The sequence below is a fragment of the Echinops telfairi genome, unplaced genomic scaffold (genome assembly GCF_000313985.2).
Source record: "Echinops telfairi isolate 266 unplaced genomic scaffold, ASM31398v2 ScPeMD7_3;HRSCAF=10, whole genome shotgun sequence".
Taxonomy (NCBI): Eukaryota; Metazoa; Chordata; class Mammalia; order Afrosoricida; family Tenrecidae; genus Echinops; species Echinops telfairi.
Window position 1 is genome coordinate 26,379,039 of NW_022103899.1, and position 26,256 is coordinate 26,405,294.

The window sequence follows — 26,256 nt, forward strand, 5'->3', positions numbered from 1 at the left end:
AATCCAGGTGGTCAGCCGTGAATTAAGGATGCCAATGTCCAATGTTCACCTGCGTGGAACCAGCACAGAAACTGTCCCTAATACAAGTGTCTCAGGAGGGTCGCTGGCGGCAGATATCAATGGGTTGGCAGTGCAGGTAAGAATCATTGTGGTAGCATCCGAATCACTAACCTCATCAGGGTTAGTGGAGCTCAGAAGACTCGGAGCATTAACCTGCCTCTGAGGCCCTTCCCTGAGCCCGATGCTGCTGCTCCCCAAGTGTCTTATGTGTAGTAGTCAGTGCTACCACACACATCAGGTCTCCCGACTGAGAATACCACCTGTTTTTCTCTCCCTTCCTCCTGACATCTTACCGGTCAGCCAGTCTTATGCATTCCACTTCCACAACATCAGTGTCTTTCCATATCTGTGTTACCTTACCATCACTGTTCTATTCAGACTCCCACATTTCCCAGGCCTTTAGCTTCCGGTCTCTCCACCACCAGCTCCACTGAGTTTTCACTGTTTTCCACACCCCAGCTAAAGTGACTTTGTCTACAAAGCCAAGCTGACCGCGTCAAGTTTGAAAACTGACCTCTAGACCAATGGATTTTCTTTTAGCCTTTGACTTCTTAAAATGAAACCCAAGCTCACTGCTAGTGGGTCAATCCTGACCCAAAGTAACCCTAAAGGACAGAGGAGAACGGTTCCTATGGGTTTCCAAGACTGTAACTCCTCATGGGCATAGAAACCCCCATCTTTCTCCCACAGAATGGCTGGTGGTTCAAACTGCTGACCTTTCGGATCACAGCCGAACATGTAACCACTAGGCCACCATGCCCTTACAATCTGGCCCTCGTCCTCGGTGGTATGTCTAGAAAACTAGCTCATACTTCAGTAGCATACATACCCTATGTGAAACTTTTTGCATCCACTTCTTCCTTCTCTGTGTTCGCCTGGCCCTCCTAAATAGGCTTCTATCATGACTTGTATCATGTTGTCTTAAAGTTGTCATTTGTATATCTGTCTCTCCAACAGACCAGGGTTTCTGAATCATGATGTTATTGACATTTGGGGTTGAGTAAACTCTATTGCAGGGGAGCTGTTCTGTGGATTGTAGGATGTATTGCAGCACCCCCTGAACGCTACTCAGTAGATACCAATAGCACACGCTCCCCAACAGTGGTGCCCCAAAGTATCTCCAGACAATGAAAGATATCCCCAGCTTGAGAACCACTACCCTAGACTATTAGCACAGAGCAGACACCAATCCATGGTAGCGAGTTAGAACTAAGAAGGGTGGCTGGCACTAGACTGCCAGGGTTAAGTCCTAGCCCTGCTGTTTATTAGCTATCTGAACACAGACATGGCCTTGATTTATTTAGTAAATGTAATGCTTCTCTGTATGCTTTCTCTCCCATGTTATGATCTTATTAACTACAAAAACTAATCTCTAGAATGCATGTCAAACTCTTTGGAAACGCCTTGAACCCATCATCAGCAAGAATCCCCGAGGAACTTGGAAGGATTGGGTGAGAATCACTGTTTCTCTATGTTTTCACTCACTGCTGGCTATCCAGTCGATGCTAACTCATAGCAACCCTATAGGGCAGGACAAAACTGCCCCTGTGGGTTTCTGAGATGGTAACTGTTACAAGGACTAGAAAGCCCGCCCTCTCTCAAGGAGTGGCTGGGGGTTTTGAACTGGGCAACCTGCAAATCGCAGCCCAACGCATAACCAGTACATTACCAGGACTCCTCTCTCTGCTTTATGTTAGGACAGAAAGGAGGGCGACGAGTAAGAGAGATGTGGGATTAGGATACACGTGAGCTAAGGGCATTTTTTAAGGTTCTACAGTTGTAGCATGATAAACAAGAGACCGGCTGATCTCAACAGGTAGAAATCCTATCATAACTTGCTGTAGGAATTCTTGCAGCAGGAAAACTTGTATGGATTCTTTGGCTGTTCAAGGAAAAGTTAGTCCTTCTGTCCAGAACTCCATATCAGGCAAGAATTTCTTCACTTTCTTCCTGTGGAACAAAGCTATTTTCTAACAATAGCTGTCGATCTTCTTATTCTCCATCTCTGTGCTTCCGCCGTTCCTCCAGTGGAGAAGCCAGAGTAGAATCCTTCTATCAAAGTGAAACCTGGGAAGCGCTCAGGTAGACCTAGGCATCCGAGTCATCAGGTATGAGTTCCAAGTGTCTGCCGTGGAGCAGAAAGACCCTTGACCCCTGCCTTTGCTCTGTAGGCACTTGAGTTCGAAGAGAAGACACACATTCTGAAATCAGCCAGCAAACTTTTCAAAGTAATGGGCTGTAAAGTATCAGGGCATGTGGAACAGAGCTCAGGCAAGGCTGAGTGTATGTTGCGCTGACTCTTCCCAAGTATCTGTCTTTGTAACATTGAAAAGCACTGCTCTGGGGGAAGTAACCCTTGAGAAGTTCGATTTAGAAATGGTTCCAGCTGTCCCATCATGTTAGAGCTATAATTCATAATTGGAAAATCTGGATATTCTCTGAGCATATTTATCTCTGTCTTTGGCCTTCTGCTGTCTGTATTGCCTGAGCCCTGAGGTACAGAAAGTTGGGGGGAGACAGAGTGTGAAGAAACTGGTTCTCCACCATCATGGGATGCTGCTCCTCAGCCCAGGTTTTTCCCGCATGCTTCCACCTACCACTCTCGCATCGGGGACTTGGACACACACCTCAGTCATGTTAGCTAGTAGTCCACTGTGTACATCACTGTCAGAACTTTTGGTATGAATGGCACAACTTAGCAACACGATTCCCCTTTTCTAAAACTTCTGGATGTGTGATATTAAAATTAAACACCCAGCCAACCATTCTTTCTGGAAATGCTTCTTGTTAATCAGTTAAGTCTTTCAAGATGACTGAGTGGAGCTCTTCATCAGCAGAGCACTGTAGCCCAAGGTAACGGATCAAGACAGTCATTTATTACAACCATATGCATTGTGCCAAAGCTGTTACTACAAGCCAAGTACCACTAATGTCTGCAGAGATGGAGCCTGTGGAACTGAATAAATTAATCTTGATCCTTTTCTGTTATTTCTGCTGATGACTTTACTTACCACATAGTCAACTTCAAGTAGAAGTCTGAAGTGGTTGACCTTTTTGGTTTTGACACAACCTTGATTCAGCATGTTATGCTCTTTGCTCATAGGCACGGGCTGCTTTTGGTGAAAGCATTAGTCTTTCAGCTACTGGCTACTTCAGGTAGGTAGTACTTTCAACTGCATATTATATATCTATATTTTAGAATAGATATTTTAGAGACTCGAGGAAGTATTTTAAGCATAGAAATCATGGAAAAAATTGTTTTCATACCTTCCACTAGCCCAGAGTTCTCAACCTGTGGGTTGCGACCCCTTTGGGGGCCCAACGACACTTTCACAGGGTTTGCCCGAGCCATAACAGCAGCAAAATGACAGTGATGAAGTAGCAACGAAGATAATTTTATGGTTGGGGCTCACCACAACATGAGGAACTGTATTAAAGGGTCGCAGCATTAGGAAGTCTGAGAACCACTGTACTAGCCAGTATCATAAAGAACATTAAACTGCTAGCTAACCCAAGCGTTTAGAAAGACTTTTCTTGGGTATTCTAGGTATTTTCAAGTCAAATTCAACTTATTTAATAATTCAAATCATATAGACATTAGGTGGTTCTCTGGGGATTATACTTGGAATCCACAGCAGTGATGGACATTTTTTTCCCCATTTTATTAGGAGCTAACCCAGACAGCATACCATTCCATAGTTCAATTATATCAGTTGAACAATGGGTATTGTAGTGTTGTTCAATTGCTACCACAATCTGAATTAGTCCCTCAAGCTAAAGAACAAAGCTAAGGGAAAACTCACTGCCCTGAAGTCAATACCAACTCATAGGTATTGACCCTATGGGACAGGGGAGAGCTGCCCTGTGAGAGTCAGAGACTGTAACTCTTTATGGAAGTAGAAAGCCCTATCTTTTTCTCCCACATTTCTGCTGGTGGTTTTGAACTGGTGATCTTGCAGATTGCAGTCCAGTACATAGACACTATGCCACCAGGGCTCAGAGAGGAAAGAAAGTTAAGCCCATAATAAGATAGACATGATCTTACATCTTCTAGATTGACCAAAAATGAGACATTGGACAATAACCTGTTGGCTAAGTATGGACCAACTAGAACTCATCTACTTTGGAAAACAATTTATCTGGTTATTTTCATGGAAGGCGGAAGGTGTTAAGAGAGCAGAATGGTACAGAGAACCTTCCCAGTTTTGCCACTTTGCCAGTTGTGATGGAAGTTCTGGTCACTGACTGGTTGTTAGGCATAAGCCCAGGCATAAACGGCACAAGGTATTTTTTAATGGCCACCTCTAGGCTGGGAAGCAGAGGAGAGAGGGACAGAGAGTTGCTGGCCTATTCTTTTCTCTACCGTCGCTATTCATTTGGTGTCATTAAACAAGTGTTACGGTCATAGCTGGCCTGATTTCTGACATAGGAGATGGAATCCTGTACCAGAAAGGTGGACAAAGTAGGCAACTATGCATCTTTGAAATTGTGTGGTGAACAAATGCAGGCTGAATTGCCAAGTCTGAGGACACCACCCAGAGACTCCAGAGGCAATAGCATCCTGTGATTCAATATTAGCCAACGGGATGGGTAATCATAAAGCTATCAGCCAGCTCCAGGGATATGATACATTGATTTTTAGTGATGGACTTTTTTATATCAAATAAGTCAAGTTAAATAAGACTCATAGCAACCCTCTGTGAGTTTCTGAGACTGGTGGTTTCGAACTGACTGATGACCTTGCATATCAAAGCTCAACACATACCCACTACACCACCAGGACTCTTGAGTTAAGAAGGAAGTAAGCGTTGATTTATTTAGCAGACTTTATGAGCAATCATTTTGTGTTGGTACTGGCAATGGGAAGTGTCTCTCTGGTTATCTGTGAATACAACTGAAGCATGGGTGTTGTGGGTCTGTTTAATTATTATGGTCTGTGGTTGTATGACTTGATCACTTCACCATACTCCTCAAGAATTCTTGTATCCTCCAGGGGTTATGAGTTAAATATGGACTGGGAGAAAGGCACAGGGCATCCCTTCGAATATTTTGTGTATGGAGCTGCCTGTTCCGAGGTTGAAATTGACTGTCTGACAGGGGATCATAAGGTCAGTATCCATTGGGAAAGTCTTCAAATCACATTTAAGATGAGGTTCAAACCACCAACCTTGAAGGTTAGCTGTGCAACAACACCTAGCCACAAATGACCCACGAATTGTCCCTTACATTGGGAAGCCACAGTCTTCAGCAACCCATGCTCAGAAATGACATATCATCCCTTCTGCTGTAGACTATTGATCACACAGACCAGTCCCGGGACAATCCCCAAGGGTGTGAATCCATGGAGATAAGATGGGTGAGGGCAACCTTGGAGACTGGCCACCACAATCCAGGACCATGACAAAGGAGGCCATGGGCTTTGACAGTGCACCCTCATAGACAGGGCAGACATAACGGAGCAAGTCCTCTTACCTTTGACCTGAGGTCCTGTGTCTCCTGGGAGACCAGCCTCACCAGCTGCTGTCAAAGAGAATGTTACCTTTCATTGTGTATGTATAGAAGACAGAGAAATCCCTTTTATTATGGTAATATATTCTAGGCAGTGATACTTTATCATTATATAGCTATTTACATCTTTACATATTTGTATATACGTTTGCTGTTACAATTGCCTAGGAAAGTTCCAGATCCAATAGTGAAACTTTTGGGCGTCTTATGGGCTATTAATAATGATAAGCAGGATGCACATGTCATGCAGAGACCACATGAAACATAAAAGAAGGTACCGACCGGCTTTAGCAGCACAAGTGTGACTGACAAGCTGTCTGGGCCTGCTGTCTTGCCTCCTGAGAACTTTTGGTTACCAAGCTGTGATGTCAGATTAATCTCCTCTCTGTCCCCAAAGTGAAAATGTTAGAACAGCAGATGGCAGTTCAAAGCCCTTTAGTTCCTGACACACAATGGGTTCTGTGGTTTGGTAAACACGCCTCACCCATAAGTCCATGGTTACTGGGCTGTAGGACAGCCACAGAGTTTGCAAGGGGGATACAGTGGGGACGTTTGTGGGCATTTTCTGTTTGCTGTGCCCTCTGCTAAGTCGGTTGTGGTGGATTAAACTCAACCTGTTGCATCATTCAGCTTAAGGGCAAGTAAATATTGATCTCCCATTGTGTCCCAGGGGGAAATAAACGCAGCTTAAGCCTATGAAGAGTATTGATGTAACTTTGAAAGCCTGCCTTTTTCACACAATCAAATCTTTGTTGCTTCCTTCTCCTAAAATAACCCGGCCTTCCAACAAAGGTTCTATATCAATGCCAACCTACTTCTTAGCTTCTTCTCTCTAAGTTGTTTTCATTAAAAATAAAATGATGACATTTCTTGTTTATCACTAGAATATCAGAACAGACATTGTCATGGATGCTGGCTGCAGTATCAATCCAGCCCTTGACATAGGCCAGGTATGTGGAACTAATTTGCTCTCTTCCGGTTTATAAACCTGCTTTGGGGATCTACAGGCAAAACATGCCATTTGACTTATTCATCATCTTATTTTTCTACCCCTTCAGTCAAAACCTTTCAAGGCAGGTCTATCCAGAGTTCAAATCTCTTACTGTTTTAATAGAGAGGTAATTTTCGAAGAAATGTTCAGCCTGTGATTGTGGTGCTTAGATGAGGCAAGTCTAGAGTTGACAAAACGATCCCCCAAATCTCTAGATGGAAGCAGAGTGCTGAGGGCTGAGTCTTGGGCATATGACAGGCTCTGTCTTAAGAGAATTTCAAATTGGGGTGGGATAACAACCATCAAATGATTAAAAGAGCAGTGGGATTTTTCCCAAAGATATCTTTTTTTTAATTACAATTTGAAATAAGTGGTTAAGATTAAAAATCACAAGCTGCTTGTCATTAAAAAAAAAAACCCAATGCCTCATTTTTCTTGATGAAACCATCCATTTTCCAAGACAGGACGCACATTTCCTGTAAGAGCAAAGTGGGTTGGAAATGGGTAGTGGCTGAAACACTCAGAGAGCTGGGGGCATCTTCAGAGTCACTTATGCTCCACGTCTAGGATGACAGACCTGCTTGGAAACCCCACTGTGTTCTTCGCCTGCATTTCTCTATCTGAACTTCAGAACCGAATCTAATTGGCCCTCTGATCAGGACCACTATATCGTTTGAGAATGGGACGAGGCAGGAGTTGGGGAATCAAAGGAGGCTTCAGGGACTCTGGAGGTAGATCAGCTGGTCAAGGAAAACAAGCTGGGTCAGGGGAGAGTGGGGAAAATCACCCTGGAGTAAATCTTCACAGCTGGCAACGAGAAGAGAGCTGATGACAGTGGAGGCACGTGTGTCGGAGGAGTGGCACAGGAGGCCAGGACGAGATCGTGGAAGAGGACTGTGTGCTCCAAGGATGGGCACCTAGATTGGTTGGCAGAAGTGACTTGGACTGGGGAGTGGTTTGTTGTTTCAGGAAGATTTCATCTAATCCTTACGATAGAACACAAGATACTACGCACCCCGTTAATGCAAGCAAACAAAGGGATGGCATGGAGAAAGTGTGGTCATAGGAAAGAAATCAACTAAGTAGAAATTAAAAAATTCTGTGGAAAGAGAATGTTGACCACATGACATGAAACGAATACCTCAGATATGTTAAAGCTTAGCGCATCCATTCAAACGCTTATGGCACAAGGGAAGAAACAGAGTCCATAGACGTGAGGCTGGTCTGCTCACGAGCCAGTGTGGTGGGATGAGAGGATGGGATCCGCCACACCTGATATCCTCACTAGTATGCTGGTGTCTGTAGACAAAGCACTTGGCTACTGTGGCAGTTACATAATCTCCAGTCAACTTGAGCGAAGGGAATCAGGTCATAGCCAATAATGCCTCTGTGTGGGATATGGCCTTCTGAGGATTCTGGGAACTCCTGTCTTCCTTCCTGGAGGCAGGACACATACTCTCTGCCTTCCCTTTCCTGTGGTTGAGACAATCAGAGAGCTGGAGGAAACTCTTGGATACCCATGCCTGCGTTGAGATGCTTCCACTGCCACTGGATCCACAAGACTTTCTACCAACTGGCCTGTGATCTTCCTGCATTCAGCATTATTGAATGTGGTGCATGAGTCTAAAGAGGAATTTATGGCCTAGTATCGGACATATGGGCTAATATTGGACTTATAGACTTGATCTGGTCTGGGCTGGGATGTTTTCTCAATATACAATTGCTTTTTTATATGAAGCTCTTTCTTATGCACATATGAGTGTCTATGAATTTGCTTCTCTAGTCAGCCCAGACTAACACAGCTACCTTTTTAAGTTTTGAAGAGCAGGGGTGTTACTTTGAAGACTAAGGTGCACCTAACATAAGCCAGGGTATTTTCATTCACCTCATTTGCATGTGAAAGTTGGACATTAAATAAAGAAGACCAAAGAAGAATCAATGCATTTGAACTATGGTGTCGGCGAAGAATATTGAAAGTACCATGGACTACCAAAAGAACAAACAGATCTGTCTTAGAGAAAGTACAATCAAAATGCTTCTTCGAGGCAAGGGTGGCTAGGCTTCATCTCATGCACTTGAACATGTGATCGGGAGAGACCAGACCCTGAAGAAGGACGCCATGCTTGTTACAGTGGAGGGGCAGCCAGAGCGAGGAAGGCCCTAGGTGAGATAGATTGATGCAGTAGCTACAGCAATGGGCTCAAACATTAGATCGGTTGTGAGGATGAGGCAGGACCGGGTGGTGCTTAGTTCTGGTGTGCATTGGATTGCTTAGAGTCAGACTGACTTGACAGCACCTGGCAGCAATCATAACAGCACCTTGTACAGCCCGAAACCTACCTGTTGCTACTGAGTCAATTCCAACTCACGGCAACCCTGTGTGTCACACAGTAGGATTGCAGTAGATAGAGTTTCAAGGTTTCAGAAGCAAATTGCTAGGCCTTTCTTCCAAAGTGTCTCTGGGTGGGTTCAAACTGCCAACCTTTCAGTTAGTAGTCGAGAACTTAATCTTAACTGCCTCATAAACAAAAAATCAAGACAAAATAAAAGATAAACCCATGGCCATCAAGTGGATTCTGAGTCATAGCAACCCTAAATAGGGTTTCTGAGGTTGTATATCTTCAAGAGAGCAGATAATCTCATTTTCTTCTGAGGAGTGGCTGGGTGGGGGTGGGGGTGGGGTGGGGGTGGGGTGGGTGTTGAACCACTGACCTTGCAGTTAGCAGAAGCAAATGAGGGAATATGGGCTACCGACGCTCTGAAGACCTTTTCTAGAGGAATTGTTTTAGCAGCAGAATCAAGATTAGAACCCAAGACCCTTGACTTTGAATTTGATGTTGAACAAAATGTTTAGAAATTTTCTTGGGAAAATGTTCAGAGACATGCTCCACTACATCCAGAAAACCCTCTTAAGTTGTATTTTAACATTTGTAGCAGCATGATGTTTAAATGCCATTACTGTCGAGCATATTTTCTCATATGTGGAAATTCTATTTTTTGTCTCAGATTGAAGGAGCTTTTATTCAAGGCATGGGACTTTACACACTAGAGGAACTGAATTATTCTCCTCAGGGTGTCCTGCGTACCCGTGGCCCGAACCGATATAAAATCCCCGCTGTCGGTGATATCCCCACCGCCTTGCACATTTCTCTGTTGCCTTCACCTGAAAACTCAAATACCCTGTACTCATCGAAGGTAAGCTTCTTTCTATGGGTACTGTAGACCTGCAGGGTGTCTGTGTGTATGTGGCAGGGGGTGGGAGCTATTTTTAATCTCTTGCTTGTTAGATTTGTTTTAACAAGATTATTGAAGAAAATTCCCTGTTAAATGATTTAACTCCAAGCAATTTAACATTAGACACTAAAAGAAAAAACAAAACAAAAAAACACTGCAAATCCTACTGCTTAACACGAACTGCTATGGCTGTCAGTCAGAATGCATCTGATTTTTCATCTTGCAACCCTCATCATCATGCCTCTATCTGCTTTCTCAATTTGAGTGTATTTCCTTAGGCCAACAATACTGAGAATGGGAACACTGGGCCAAAAAACAAACTTGTTCTAATGAAATGTTACATATATGAGGGGGCTTCAAAACGTTCATGGAAAATGGACTTTAGAGATCATGGGATTTTTCCAGGAATTTGTTGCAGACCCCTTGGTATCTAATCGTATGTGATATATGCATTATTTATAGTACATGTGTGCATATGTAGTATCATATAGCATGTAGAAGGCCACAAACACGCATGCACACACAAAGTAAGTTCAAAGATATTGTTGTCAGGGTTCTAGTTCATGGGTTTATCCCAAACAGAATGAGTTTGAACAAATCTTGTAATCAGTGAATGGCTGCAGGTAAGTGCTGTCATGTGCCATCCAACAAAACAAAACGATTTTAAGGTTAAAAAATTTAACAAGAAGGTTTTTCAAGTGAACATCTTCCCAACTCACCGAAGCTTTGCAACACGTTTACAACAAGTGCTGCTCCACGTGCAACCGTTTTTAGATAAATCCAGTATTTTCAGGGAGGCTGAGAAGACCTCAAAGACAAATCCAAGTGAGAGAAGACAGCTCGGAAGGTTATGCAGAGTGATCGGGGGCAAACTAGAAAGAAAATGTTGATAGTTTTTCTCCAAGGACTCAGGATGATCACAGGAGCTTTTTAGGAAGAAACTTTAAGAAAACGGAAATTTGCACTGGTGAGAAACGGGCCAGGTCACCTCCATGGTGCAATATTGTTTTTCCCATGACAAGGCTCATTCTTTGAGAACAGCCCAGGCTGTCCTGTGAGAAGCTCTTTGGGACACTTGTCCCCTCCGTCTGTCTTACCACCTGATAGTCAGCCTTCTTTTGGTGCCCCACATGGACCGGATGCTTCAGAGGAGCACAGAGGAGTCCCACCAGGATGCCAGAAGTTCTACTTGCGAGTGGTCTGAATGGAGTACGGCAGAGTTCTTCAGAGAAGGGTGAGAGATGGAAGTGAGGTCTTCAGAACGTATAGACTGAATGTTGTGTTGTGTGTATTTTTGCCAAAATTGAAAAAAAATTTACATGAATCACAATGAGTTCAAGGAAGAGGAAAATATTCTAAGATTGTGGTGAAGACTGAACAACTAACTCATCTTGATGTGGTTGAATTATTATATGATGTGTAGATGAAGTGCCAATAAAAGTGTTTAAGAAAAAAGAAATGCATAGATTTAGATGGAGGCTATGTTAAGAAACAACAACGTCCCATTTTTGTATTGCTTAATAAAGATTTCTATGATTTTGTAGCAATACCTTTTCCTTCCCTCATTTGTGTATGTGAATTTTTTTTCTTTTTAAGTCATAATCTAGTTGGGCTTTTTTCCCCTTCAAGGGTCTGGGGGAGTCTGGACTATTCCTGGGATGTTCTGTGTTTTTTGCAATCCATGACGCACTAAGGGCAGCTCGGCAGGAGAGAGGCCAGTTTGGGCCACTGAAGCTTCATAGCCCACTGACCCCGGAGAAGATTCGAATGGCCTGTGAAGACAGGTTCACAAACATGGTATGCTTTGTCCCCGGAGGAAACACAGCGATGGAGGCCATTGTTCTTGTGTTCAAGTGTTATTAACTTACCACCTGCGAGCTCTTTTCTCCTCGGGGGTGTTTAGGGACGGGTACCTCACTGAGGGGGTGCAATGATTCTGTTCACAGTGACTCTCCTGGCTACATGATTTCTCACAGGGAGAGGAAAGCCCCGTACCTCTTTACACACTGGCCTTGTGGCATCGTGGTCACTTTCCCCAAATGCCTGCTGTGATAATCACCCCTCACATCTATCGAAACACAGAGAGCGCCTCCATTTCTCATTTGTCTCTCTTCAAGTGTGAGACAACTCTAGTGGATCCCCGCCCCGACAGGGATGCCCTCGGGACCCTCCACCCTTCATAGGTGGTCGTTCCCAGGCTCCTCCTGGCCCTCGCCACCCTCCAGGTGGTTTGGGGCAGATTTTGTATTCTGCTATGTTTTACCTAAGCAGTCACAAACATCCTTCTGTGTTCTTTGCTTCTAGATTCCAAAAGATGAACCTGGATCTTATATTCCTTGGAATGTCCCTGTGTGAATCAAGTCTAACGCTCTGGAGAAGACGGTGTGCCTCTTCGGACCTCACAGTCTGTCCAGTCTCTGCTCTGACACTCCCAGTCCAGTGGACAGACTCCCACAGCCTACACATGACTCCACAATGTCGCTTTTATGTCAAGCTGATTTGAAATGTGCCATTTAGATTTTGAAAGATACGCGCAAGCAATTTAGAGATCATTTTAAAATTGTGTAAGTCCTGATTGCCTCTTTTCTCCATTACTCTGTCTCTCAAATCCATCCAGTGGAATGGGGTAGAAGATGATGACTTGTATGTGATTCCTAGTTGCCTTGTATCCACCAAAAGAAATTACACTGTTGAGGGAAAGGCAATTTTTTAAACAATTTCTCCCTATGCTGTCACCTCTTTTTCTCGTCAGAATGGATCCAGACATTATAATTAAAGAGTCTATTCAGCGGATGGGGTAAGATATGAAAATAAAAGTAATTTCTAAATTATCAAGGGTTCACAAGGGTGGGAGGGAGGGGGAAAAAGAGGAGTTGATACCAAAGAAAATGTTTTGGAAATGATGATGGCAATATATGTACAAAAGTGCTTGATACAATTGATGTATGGATTGTTGTAAGAGCTGTAAGAGCTCCCACTAAAATGACTAAGAAAGAAAGAGCCTATTGACCAAAAAGAGTCTTGGTGGTTCAGTGGGTTAAGCAGCCACCTGAAGGAAAAGATGTGGCAGTCTCTTTCCATCAAGGTTTACAACCTTGGGGGCTTAAGTGGAGAGCAAATGTTTTGAGAATGATGAGGGGAACAAATGTACAAATGTGCTTTACACCTGTATGTATGGATTGTAATAACAGTTGTGTGAGCCCCCAATAAAATGATTAAAAAAGATTTACAACCTTGGGAACTCTATGAAGCAGTTCTTCTGTGTCCAATAGGGTTGCTACAAGTCAGAATCAACTCTACAGCAGTGAGATCTTGGCTTATGGGCCAGAGAGGTGCACTGGTGGCACAATGGTTAAAACACTCATTTGTTTCCCACAGCCTACAGTTTCCCAAGTCTGTTTCCTTCACGATGTGTAGCCTTGAAACCCTCTGGGACAGTTCTGTTCTGTCCTGTAGGGTCGCTATGAATCACAATTTTACCGCAAAGAGTTAGGCTTGTTTTTTTGGTATCCAGGATATATAAAGATCTCTTCTAAGCCAACAATAAAAGGCAACCTAATTTTAAAATGAATAAAGGCATTGAACAGGCATTTCTCTAGAGAAAATTAGTAAGTGGTCAACTAACTCATAAAAATATGTTCAACATCATTAGTCATTATGAAAATGAAGCTGCTTCACACTCACTGTAACAAATCTACAATAAAGAAAATATGAGTGTTGGCATGGAAGAGAAGGAACTGGAACCTTCAAACACTTGATAGAAATGTGAAATGATCAAGGTAATGTGGAAAACTCTGGCCATTCTTCCAAAATTGAACATAGAGTAGTCATATGGCCCCGCAATTCCAGCTAGATATATACCCAAGAGAATTGAAGATATATTTCCACCAAAATTGGGACACAGATCTTCATAGAGTAATATTTATAGTAACCTAAAATTAGAAACAGCCTAAACCAACTAATCCACTCATCAACTCATGAATGGGTAAGCATAATGCGACATATCCATTCAAGGAAAGATTATTATTCAGCCAGGCAAAGGCAAAGGAACAAAATGCTGGTACATGTTGTGTTAGTCTGGGTATTTTAAAGAAACAAATCCACAGAAACTCATGTATAAGAGAGAGTTTTATATAAAGGTTAAGTGCTCATCAAGAAAACATCCCAACCCAGTGCTGCCCAAGCACACAAGTCCAACATTAACCCATTAACCCATATGTCCAACACCAATCCACAAAGTCCTCCTCCATCTCACAAAATAGATATAATGATGCCGACTGCAGGAGGAAAGCCAAGTCAGTGGATATGTAAACATCTCAGCACTGGCTGGGATCTCCACATGGCTGCTCCAACACCCAGGGCTGCATCGGGGTTCCTTCTCCTCAGGAATGTCTTGCAGGAAGTGAGCATTGCCAGCTGAAGCAGGGAACTGCTAAGGCAGCTGCACCCAGGTCTGACCATCACAAAGCAAGAGACCCGAGAACTAGAAAGGTCAGGCTCACCGAGACATTTATCCCTCTACCCTTCAATTAACCCCACATGTGTTTATTGGCCAGGGTGGCGCAATAAACTAACTACCTCACATTTTATAACATGAATGAGCTCGGAAACTGAGATCCTGAGTCAAAGAACCCTAAAACCGAAGACCACCTATTGAATAACCCATTTATATGAAATACTCAAAATAGGCAAATTCAGAGAGATCGAAAATAGAGAATGGTGGCTGTAGGCTGGGAGGAGAGTGTAAAGAAGGTTAATAGGTATGGGATTTATTTTAGGGGTGATTAAGCTGTTCTAGGATTGGGTAGTGGTTATTGTTCAACCTAATTTGCTAAAAATGGTAATTGTCTAGGATAGTATATGAACTGTGAGTTATCGCTCAATGTTCTCTATGTGAGAGAGAAACGTGGGAAAGTTGTGAAGTTGTGAGGGTCATAAGAAGTCTACCCTAGTGGTCTTCAGTGACATCCAAATCTCAAAGAGGGCTGACCAGCAAGGCATAATCCCTGGGCAACTTCAGGTCTATTAATTACAATGAGAAGAACCTGCACTGCACTGAGACATAAAGCACTAGAAACTTAATACATGATATCTACTCCCTGTCCCACTCTCCACTCAGGGACTATTAGCTCGTGGCCAGGTTGGAATTGGAACAAATCTTCAATGGTCGCAGAGTAATGACTAAAGTCTTTCTTGTTATGGTTCCATGGGCACCTATCTCTCTTCAAAGAGCAGATTTTTCTCAACAATTCTACCTACGTTGCTTGAGGCCCTATTAAGTGCTGGGTCCTGTTTTAGGCCCGTGGGATACATGAGTTAACAAAACAGGCAGAGATCCTTGTTTGTATACTGTTAATATTCTGGTCAGGAAGGCAGACAATTTAAAAAATCATAATAAGGTCGAGAGTATGGCTGATAGCAAATCAGACTAATGGAAAATGTTAGAGTAGAGCAAGATGAGGCCGAGGGAACATGAGAGGTGCAGGAGGCAGGTAGGGATGAAGAAATGGAGACAGTAAGGATGTGAGCCTAGTCGACACCCCTTGAATGTGCATTTCCTAGAGAGAACCGCTAAAGCAAAGTCCATGGTCCCTGCAAGGAGCATCAATGAGGCCTGTGTGGTTGAGAGGAGTTGGTGAGAGTTGAGTCAGAACCTTGAGATCATTGCAAGATGTTGGGCTTTTGAGACGAATGAAATGCAGAGCAGAAAAGTCACAGGAACTCGTATTTTAAAGGATCACTCTGGCTGCTGTGAGTTTTCGTTATTGTCTGAAAGAAGGCTGCATCCTTGGAACCCAGAGTTCCTATGTTAAGACTCTCCTAGACCCAAGGGAAGATTGATGCCAAGTCACATGGAGTTCCCCAAGGGACTGTGAGCTCACAGGTGTTGAAGAGTGACAAGAACCTTTCCCTTTACCTGAAAGAGAGAGAAAGCCTTGTGTTAGACACGGTTCTCTAGAGAAACCAAACCAGGACACTTATGATTTTAGATAGATAGATAGTTGATGGATGGATAGATAGATAGATAGATAGATAGATAGATAGATAGATAGATAGAAGAACACAAGGAAATAAATAGCTACTCAGTGCACAGAGCAGTACAGAGGGCTCAGTTCAAGTCATTTTCGTGAGACAGTTAGTACACTGGCAGTCCTTCAACTCAAGAAAGCTGCTGGGTATAAGTCAAGGAAGCAGATAGCTGAGTCTTCTGTAGAGCAATACAGGCAGTCCGGCAACAGACAGCAAACAGCAGGGCAGATCACCAACAGTCCTCCAGATGACAGAGTTCGATAGTCCCCAGCTCAAGTGATGTATACACCAGCAGTGTGCAAAGCAGGTCTCGAAGGAACCTCCAACTGTAGCAACATGGTCCATGGGTTAGGTGTCCCACAGGTAGTGTAACTTGCGAGTTGAGGCAGAGAACTAGCTAAGGCAGCCACACACTGGTCCGATCATCAGAGACCAAGAGACAGAAAGGCGAGGCTCGCTGAGCCATTTATCTCTTTGCCCTTCAATTAAACTGCAACCTTATTAACCCCACATGTGTTTATTGGCCAGGTTGGCACAATAAACCTACCTATCACACCTTCCCCTAGAGCTGGCATCCTGAATTCTAGCTACTAACCTCCTAACCTATGAACAATAAAATTCATGTTAGTCATCTAATTGTGGCATTTCTGTCCTAGGCGCACTAGAGAACTAAGACAGCAGATTGAACTTCCAACTTTTGGTTGTCAGCCAGTACTTAGTATTTGCACCACGCAAGGACTCTGGCTGAAACTTCCCACGCTTCAGCAGACCTCCTCCTCAGTGCAGCTATCCACCAGTTGATAAGCAGAAACGGGGGAGTGAACAAAGATGCTTTATTCTCTTACTGCATCTATGCAGAAATGAAGTCCTTTCAATCCCACCTCAGAGAGAGTTCTTGAATCGGCCTCTGCTTATTTCCATGGCTACTATGTTATTTTAAACCGCCAACAGCCCTCCCCTGACTATTGTAATTGTCTTCTCCTGACCTCCCTGCATTCGTTTTGCCTCCTTCCCAAGCCATTCGCCACATTAAAGTCAATGTTATGTACACACACCATCAGACTACTCTCCTGCTTAAAACCCTCCCATGATTTCCCCTTCATTCCACCAGAATACTGTCCCCATTCCCTAAGATGGTATATGCACCCTATAGGATCTCGCCCTGCCGACCACCCCAGTTGGATCTCATGGCCCCCTCTCTTTTATCCCCAAGACTGCCCTTTCTTTTTCTCATTTTGAAGCCTTTGCTTGTGTGCTCTCTGCTTGGAATCGGTTATCAGTCCACCCCCCACAGGAGTCTTCTACTATGGAGTGCTCCTCAAAGTGTATGACGTATATAAATAACCGGCAGATCTGGTTAACATGCAAGCCATGAGGTCAGGCCGAGCAGCAGTGTTGCAAGATGGAAGCGGAGCTTTCAGAATCAAGCAGAAGCAGGAATGAAAGATGCAACGGAGTTGGAAACCCAGGCCCATTTTCTGTGGCAGCTGCATGGATGCCTTTCCTTCATCTCAGCCTGCGCTCTGTGGCGGTGGTGGCAGCAGGGTGGGGGTGGGGGGCTCCTTATGGTGGCAGCAGGGTGGGGGTGGGGGGCTCCTTATGACGAGCTTATGGAGAAGAGCAAAGCCTGATCTTGGCTCACAGATGAGTTGACCCAGCATGTGAGTGTTGAACAGTCGGATGTAGACGTGGCCAATTAGAGCAATGAGCCAAACAGAAAGGTGTTTTTTTTTAACCTCTGGGTTTCCAAGACTGAAACTGTTTATAGGAGTAGAAAGTCCATTCTTTCTCCCATGGAGCTGCTGATGGTACCAAACAGTGGGCCATGAGCATCACAGAGCATGAGTATCTTAGCCCAATGCATAACCACTACACCACCAAGGCTCCTAATGCAATTGCCTATAGTTGGGCCTGAAAAAGAAAATCCTACACAGGATTGTGACTGAAAGCTAAATTCCGTACTAGGTGAAAGCCAGCTATAATAGCTGACTCCAGCTCCTCATGCACACAGCAATGAGGGCCAGTCCTCTCATGGACACAGAGCTTTGAATACTGCATCTGGTTGTCTAGTTAGTGTGGAAAATAGAAGTGGTCCAAAGTTTGACTGTACCTAGAATCATGGGTAGTAATGAATGGTTTAGCCATCTGGTCAGGGGTCTGAGAGGATAAATGGACAGAGGCACATGGATGGCTATATGTTAGAGGGTAGGACTGATGAAGATCTTTATACCGAATCTTAGCACCCCCTAGATATCCCTCCAGATATGAGAGAGGCCCTAAATAACAGAGAAAACAATATGCCACTGGACACTAGCCAGCCCGTGTCTGGGGTCACCCAGGGCTCCTGACCCAGACACGAAGAGCGTGCGAGGAATCGTGATGGTGGGCTCTGCAAGGGGCAACAGCAGGGCTCCCACTTGCCATGGCTGATGGAGCTTCCCCCTAACACAGACCAGAGCCAGGCACCATCTCTCCGGGAGGTCAATGAGCCCCTGGTGGCAAGCCAAGGGTGTTAAAGGAGCAGTGACTCATTTTAGCAGAAATCAATACATATTTTAGGTAAAGGTTTGTTCATTCCTTCCGCTCAGCCTTAGCCATCAGCAGTCTCTAAGGACTTACCCAGTATGAAGTCCACTGTCATAGGTCCAATGTCATATTCAGGGACAGTGGAGCTGAAGGGAAATAAGTACTCTCTGGTACATAATTAGTTGTACTGTCATGTGCAAGGACACTTTAGTTGGGCCTGGTAGAGGGCAGTGCCAGGCCAGTGTTTGGTTCTGCTGTACATTGGGCCGCTCAGAGTCACGGCCATCCTGATGCCACGTAACAGCTGTAACAAGGCAACGTGCGTGCCCTTCAACTCCAAAATCCAAGTTCTAAGAGTTTATCTCCTCAAATGTCCAAGCATAAAGTCAAAGGATTCTTACTGCAGGCACATTTGTAATCATTGTGGTTAGGTGTTGAGACTCAGAGCGATGCTGTCTACGTACAACGGAGCAAAACCCTGCCTGGCCCTGCACCGTCCTCACAGCTCTAAGTGTGAGCCCATTGTGGCCGCCGCGGTGCCAGTTCATCCCATTGAGGGTCTGCTTCTTGTTCAGCCCCTTTGTAATCATCACAGCGGAAAGACTATGCTCAGAGGCTTCTCTTGGCCTGCTCCACATTTCTGGAGGGTGGACTCTCTGAGCACTTTATACACATCCGCTGATGTAAAGGGAGCTCACAACAACTCTGAGCGAGAAGCTACTGGGGTGTCCATTTCACAGGTGAGACAACGGATGCACAGAAAGTCAAAGGAACTTCAGTGTAAAAAGAAAAGGCAAATTTTAACAGCATGACTGCATGGGTTTCCTTTTTCAAAATGAGCACGGGCATCATGTAGATTAACATGTATGTGGGAAAATTCAGTGTGGTTACATGAGAATCTGACAACAGTAAACTCGGAAAAGCAAACATGGGAAGGGGGTGGAGGGGGACTTTGGATTTTTATTTGTGGTTTGAAAACAACAAACCACATTAGTTTTCTCATTTAAAATCAAATAAATAAATGAGTCCATTGAGCAACTGGGAATGCAGGGCACTTGCTTGATTCTCATCCATTTCCCTGCGTAACATACTGTACATCGTCTTTGTAAGGAAGGCTTTCATCCGGTGGGTTGCCTCCAGCGCAGGCTGAAGCATACCTTACCTTGTGTGAGAACTAAATGGAGAGTGGAGTTCCAAACTGGCTTCAGGGAAGAGGAAAGTAGGGGGAAGGACAGGAAGTGGGTGAAATAGGAGACCTGGGAGCCAAGGACTGGATTGGAGGAACACACCAGAAAGCAGGCCCCAATCTCCACTTGGTCCTGCCCTCCTCCTAGCAGCTGCTCCACCAGCAGGGAGTGTCCTTAGCACATCTCTCAGCAGGATCCAGCAGCCAGGGTGAAGCCACCCCTGGGTATCCACAGCCTTCCAGCACAGCCTTCAGCCAATTATCCCGGGACAATGTCTCATTCCAAGGAGTCAGATGAGCTCGTGTTCTTTGTGAATGGGAGAAAGGTAAGTGTTCAACAATGCCACTACTAAATCCATATGGAGAATGGAACCGTGGCAGAAGCAATCTTTTATTAGTGTTCGCTTAAAAGATAGTAGGTTCAAGTGACTAGGTTCCGGTGTGGGAGCTGCGAGTTTGCTCAGTGACAAGGGAACCCTTCCATCACTCTGACATTTGCGGTTCTCTGAAGAGAGAAAAATAAGGGAGAGAGAAGAGGAGGAGGGAGGGTCAGAGGAAGAGAATGGGAAAACATCTCCTTGTGAAAGGAAGGAAGACGGTCAGAAGAAAGGTCCTGGGGAATATGGATGTCCTGAGACTCAGAATCAGGCACCGACTTCTCTTTCTCTAGAACTTCTGCTTCTCTGCTTCCTCCCCGCCCTTCCCTCCTCAGCGCTGTGTCCTCCGGCTTTCCTCCCGCCACCACTTCCACACTCAGATTTACAAAATCAGAGCCTCCAACCTTTGGATCCGTTGCAAATAATGATAAAACTTTTGACCTTTAAATTATAAAACTCTCACAGGAGGGCAAGAGAGGTGGTGCTGGAAAGCCAGGGATCATTTTCACAGTCGGTTGACATCGAATGCTTTTTTCCTTTAGGCAGTGCCTCTTCAGTCACTGAAAGGGAAGATCCAAGTTCATTTGCAGTCTGATTTTTGGTTTGAACTCTTGTGATTTAACGAAGGCAAACATCACATGTGGAGCGTTCTCTGGGCTTTCCACTGCCCTGGACACCGTGCCTGAAGTGCCTCCCAAGTTCCAGTTTCCAGCCCCAGTGGCAGAGAGCAGGCAGGCAGAGTGGAAACAGAAGCATATTACTGTGTGCTGCACAGCCCACAGAAGAGCCTCAGAGCCATTATGTAACGTGGTCACAGGGCAGGGAGTGATTTTCTTCTTGGTTTTCTTCTGCCTCCTCCCCGAGTTTGTGCTCTTTCTCCTGCGTCATCTTCCCTCTCTCAGAAAGCTGACAAATCCAGTAGGAACCCATCACTAAAGGGAAGGACGTTGCTCAGTATGAAGGCTTCCCTCCGGGTGCAGGGGGATCTACCGCTGTCCAGACCTAGTTTCCAGAACTTTTCCAGTTTAAGCAAGGAACAAAGAGTCTGTTTTGCCGGTGGTGATGAATGAAGGCTCTTAGGGGCAACTCTCCTTTCCTCTCCTTCAAGGACGTCCACGCATAATAGAAATTGTTTACAGTTAGTCAATATTTTATAAACTTTTCATATTTTCCCTCTAGCCAGTCTTGGGTTAGAATGCAAATTCTGTGGTTTTCTTCTGAAGCCATGCCAAAGATTTGTCCTCCTGAAGTACAGCCAAGTACAATAGAGTGCCATGCCAAGAGCGACATGGGATTGGGTTAGGCAAACTAGCTCAATCTCGTTCTAGATGATTGTTAGTGCTCAGAAACAAGGGGTGGAAGGATGTGGCCTTGATCTACACAACAATTTCTTCTACACAGGTCGTCGAGCGGAATCCAGACCCTGAAATAAACTTACTGTTCTACCTGAGGAAAAAACATATCCTTTTGTTCGTCTGGGAAAGCAAATCAGACCAGAAGATGGAAACTTGGCGACTGTCCTTGCATTTATAGAACTTTCCCTTGATCACGCTTCATTACAAATTTTTTTGGGGGGTAGGGGGGATTTGTGCATGAAAAGAGTAAAGTCAGTGGCTTGTCTTGCAAGTGGAGTGGGATATGGCATTGGTTTCTGAATTTAAGCCAGGAAAGTGATCATCCCTGGTGCCCTAGTAGTGCAGTGGGTTAAGGCTACTAACTGCAAGGTCAGTGGTTCAAACCCACCAAATGTGCTGCGTAAAGATGTACAGTCTCAGAAACCTTAAGGAGCTGTTCTACTCTGTCCTCTAGGGTCACCATGAGCAACTCTTAATGGCAGTGGGTTTGGCTGTTTGGGGGTTTAACAATTATCCCAAATCTTATTTAAAATCTGGGTTTCCTATGCCCCATTCCTGGAAACCTTGATTCACTTCGATAAACATTCATTTGCAAGGATCCCCAACCTCTAAGTCAGTGTCCTGTGTAGCTGAGGCTCCTACCTTGGTCTTCAGAATCAGCTGCCCAGACAGCTATGGCCACATGGTCATGACCTGCTCAGTCCTTCCATGGAACTGATCAGTGGAATCTCTGGAGAGCCTGAGTTGTCCTAACTTGGCCAAGGTTGACCCCTAAAGTGGGTAGGCCAGTCTGCCTCCTACAAGTCATTGGATTTACTCCCAAACTTTAACCCCAGGGCAAAGATGGGCATCTCTGAGAGGTGTCACTAGTCACCATAGGGCCAACTCTGACTGACGGTGCCTCCATGTGTGTCACTGTAAAACTGTTTTCCATAGACTTGTTATTTTTTTCTGTTTTCCCTCAGTTATTATTTTCATTTTATATTCTGACTTTTTCCATTCACCATTATTAACTTGTTTGTCTATCTCCTTAGTAACCCCTCACCCAATGCTCCTATCTGATGACCATGACATCTCTTTCTGGATGTCAACCTTTTCTTCTTTGTCTATCTTAACAATAACGGCCTTAAGTAATACTGTCCTTTTGTGATGGACTTAATTCATTTAGCATAATGTCCTCCAAATTCATTCATGTTATGAGAGGTCTTGAGGCTCATCGTTATTTTTGAAGAGAGTATAACATTGTGTGTGTGTGTGTCACAGTTTAAGTACCCATTCATCTGTTGGTAGGTGCTTAGGTCTGCTCATGTCATGGCTCGTATTGCTTGAAATAATTGCTGGATGGGAGCAAACTACAAAGCAAACTACAAAGCAAACTACAAAGTCCCTGAAGAGCCCCCCAAATAAACTTCAAGAGGGGCAGTTCCCAGAAGTCCCAGGACTGGTGGGGAGATAGTCATAAAAGTCAGTGGATAGACCTAGAATTATCTATGATCATTCTTTTATTTTTGCTGGGTTTTTTTTACCTTTTTTTATTCAATCCTTTGTTTTCTTTTTGGCTCGTCTCCGTTGCTGTTTTGACTAACTGTCTAAGATAGGCATGGGAAGCAAGCCCGAAGAGAAAGCAATGGGACTGATGATTCTGGAGAGAGTTGGGGGAGGAGGGGGGAGGGGGAAGGGTGAGCAAACAATGCCATAGACAGGGGAACAACTAGGGAATTAAAAGCAACAACAAGGAGCACATAGAGATCCTGGTAGCGTTGGAGCAACAGCAATCTAGCTGAGAGGAAGTACTAAGAGGCAAAAGAAGGGCAAGCATGATGGTGGGACAAGAGGAAGATCTAGGAAACAAAGCTATGGATAGAGATATAAAGATAGGTGTGCACTTATGTAAATATATTAATTCGCAAACAGAGGTATTGGCCCATGTACATATATTTATATGGCAATACATTGAGGAAGAGGACAGACTTTTGGCCTCTCCTCAAGCCCTCCCTCAACTCAAGAACACTATTCTAACAACCCGGCATTCTGTGATGCTCACCCTTCTGGCACGATCACTGAAGACGAAATGGGTGCATAAGCAAATGTGGTGAAGAAAGCTGATGGTGCCAGGCTATCAAAAGACATAGCATCTGGGGACTTAAAGGCTTGAAGTTAAACAAGCAGCCAGTCAGCAGGGAAGCAACAAGCCCACATGGAAGAAGCACACCAATCTGTGCAATCATGAGGTGATGATGGAATCAGGTAGCAGGCATCAGAAGACCCAAAACAAAATGAGAAACCATACTATTGAAAATGGGGGGGGGCAGAGCAGAGACCCAAAACTCATCTTTAGACAATAAGACATCCCCTCACAGAAGGGTCACAAAGAAGGGATGAGTCAACCTGGGTACAGTATAGCACCAATGAAACACAGAATATTCCTCTGGTTCTTTGAGGCATCCTCACTCCCCACTATCATGACCCCAGTACTGCCTTTTAGTTCTGGCTAGACCGGAGCATGTACACTGGTACAGATAAGAGTTTACAACACATGGAATCCAGGTCAGATAAACCCTTCAGTAACAGAAATGGGAATAGTAATACCGGGAGGGGATGGCGAAGGTGGGGAGAGGAGGGGAGGAAGGGGGAACCGATTGCAATGATCCGCGCATAACCCTCCCCACCAGGGGGATGAACAACAGAAACATGGGGAAAGGGAGACAGTGGTCATTGTAAGATATAAAAATAATAATAATTTATCAAGGGGTCACGGGGTGGGGGTGGGGGTTGAAGAGGAGCTGATACCAAGGGCTCAAATAGAAAGCAAATGTTTAGAAAATGATAATGGCAACATATGTACCAATATGCTTGATACAGTTCATGTATGGATTGTTGTAAGAACTGTAAGAGCCTGCAATAAAATGATCTTTAAAAAAAGAAAGAAAGAGTAGCTGGGCTGTGTTGTGTTTAAGTTTCCAATTTTTAAGCAAATGCAGCACCATTTTCTACTGTGGTCCTGTCATTGCACATTCTCACTTGCAGGGGATCTAAGTGCCCAGCCTCCAGAGGACTTCACCAAGAGGTGTCATTTTCTCTTTTTCAATTAAGACCATTATTGTCAGGGTGAGATGGTACCTCGGGTGGTTTTGATTGCATCTCTCTGAGGGCTAATGGTCACAAGCATCTCTTCATGATTGTTAGCTGCTTGACTTCTTTGGTGATGTGTCTATTCCTATTCTTTGTCAATTTTCAGTCAGATTGTTTGCCTTTTTGTTGTTGAAGTGTTAATGTTTTCTGTCCGGTTGAGAGAGCAGACTCCTCTGGTCTGATATGTCCTCGTCAAACATTGTTTCCTCATCTGAAGGCTTTCTTTTGCTTTTCTGATGGGTGTAAGGATTTCATTTAAGAAGGTCCCATTTATCTAATTCATCTTCTGCTATTTGTGTATTCTGGATTTTGTTTTGTATCTCTTCCTGTCAACACCATATAATAGGGTCCCGAGCATAGTCTCTCTCTCTCTTTTGTTTGTCTTTCATGATTTCTAGAGTTCTACGTTTAGTCCTGGGTCCATCTTGAGTTAGGTTTTGGATGCGCTCCAATGGCTGATTTTTCAGAAGTTTGTCACCAGGTCTTTTTCGAAGGTGTCTGTACCCAAATTAAACTCACTGCCATCCGTTGATTCTGGCAACCCTATAGGACAGGGCAGTCTGATAGGGACTATAGGCAGTCCTATAGGGACGATAGGCAGGTTATAGTCCTATAGGCAGGTTTCTGAGACTGTAACTCTTTACAGGAGTAGAACGCCGTATCTATCTCCCAAGGAGCAACTTGTGGTTTTGAACTGCTGACCTTGCAGCTGTCAGCCCAACACACAACCCTTATACCACGAGAGCTCCTTAAGGTGTCTATAGAGATACTCAAATCTTCAACCTTTCAGTTAGCAGGCCAGCATCTTGACCATTGGCACCATCAGGGCAGGTTTAGAGACCAAAGAACACACCTACACTCCATCCAGCTGGCGCCAAGAAAAGGACTCTGAGGGACATGAACGTTTGCTTCGTTTTAATACACACGTGTCCCCCAACATGTGTCAACATGGTCCTTAGGAACTATATGGACTGTACCCTACTGTGGACGTGTCCACTTTGCCATTTTCACACTCATACAGCTGGACACATTATCACGACAGCACTGGGGTCCATCCCACACCCACCCAGACCATTAGGTCCAACCACCAACTCTCCTCCCCCCATCAGTAATTTAGCAATGCGTCCAGGCATCCTGAGTCAGGTCACTGTAGATCTCATCTCTAAGTCACACATGCAAAAGTGTATTAGAGTCTTTTCTAATCATTCTACAGTTCCTTGTTTAAAAGAGTTGGAATTGGGGACGCTCCCATTAGATTGGAAAGTTTACATTCTTAATGACTTGGTGGCTTGTGCGTGTTCCCCTCTTCTCCGGCTTTGGGATGGCTACTTGGAGGCCAGGGACACAGTGGGAAGACAAAGAGGGGACAGATAGGATACTGAGGAGGGGAGGAGGAAAGATGGGTGTGGCCCCCCAAAAAGAGAACCACAGTTATGAAGGGTCTAATGAGATACTGTTGATTTCATTTGTGGAGATGGGCTATATAACCGTATACAATGATGATGGCAACAAATGTACAAATGGATGCTTGACACAATGGATGGATGGATGGATTGTGATAAGAGTTATATGAGCTCCCAATAAAATAATTAAAAAAACAAAGACAAGAAATGAAAAAAAAAACTAGAACCCTCCAGATTCCTTTCCCTTTAGATCAAAATATTGGTCTGAGTGGCTTAAAATAAAGAAAGAAAGAAGAAGGAAAGGTCAAACGGAAATGGACTGGAGTCTTTAGCAACAACCGAGTTTATGTCAAACATAGAGGCGTGGGGTGTGGCGGGAAGAGTTGCAGTTTTGGAACCCCCAGCTGAGATCCCCAGAGGGTGGAGTTGACTCCAGGCAATAGGCTTGTTTTGT

The 26,256-nt window shown here is 44.4% G+C and overlaps 2 protein-coding genes across 4 annotated transcripts in view; both read left to right on the forward strand.

The window, feature by feature from the left end:
- The window catches only part of AOX1 (aldehyde oxidase 1), a 105,095-nt gene extending 92,653 nt beyond the window's left edge, over positions 1-12,442 (forward strand). The window contains exons 28-35 of the mRNA XM_013004345.3: positions 8-136; positions 1,437-1,511; positions 3,164-3,216; positions 5,054-5,168; positions 6,453-6,518; positions 9,566-9,754; positions 11,423-11,590; positions 12,098-12,442. Coding sequence (XP_012859799.2) covers positions 8-136; positions 1,437-1,511; positions 3,164-3,216; positions 5,054-5,168; positions 6,453-6,518; positions 9,566-9,754; positions 11,423-11,590; positions 12,098-12,148 — 846 coding nt within the window. The 3' untranslated portion in view covers positions 12,149-12,442. The remainder of the gene's footprint in view (positions 1-7; positions 137-1,436; positions 1,512-3,163; positions 3,217-5,053; positions 5,169-6,452; positions 6,519-9,565; positions 9,755-11,422; positions 11,591-12,097) is intronic.
- Positions 12,443-19,718: 7,276 nt separating this feature from the next.
- Positions 19,719-26,256, forward strand: part of LOC101662647 (aldehyde oxidase 3-like) — a 121,978-nt gene continuing 115,440 nt past the window's right edge. The window contains exons 1-2 of one of the 3 annotated variants that reach the window (XM_045294889.1): positions 19,719-19,861; positions 21,314-21,371. In XM_045294889.1, the coding sequence (XP_045150824.1) occupies positions 19,808-19,861; positions 21,314-21,371 (112 nt within the window). In that variant the 5' untranslated portion in view covers positions 19,719-19,807. Of the gene's footprint in view, positions 19,862-21,313; positions 21,372-26,256 lie in introns of those variants that run through there. The other 2 variants (XM_045294882.1, XM_045294886.1) reach the window with 2 other exon arrangements.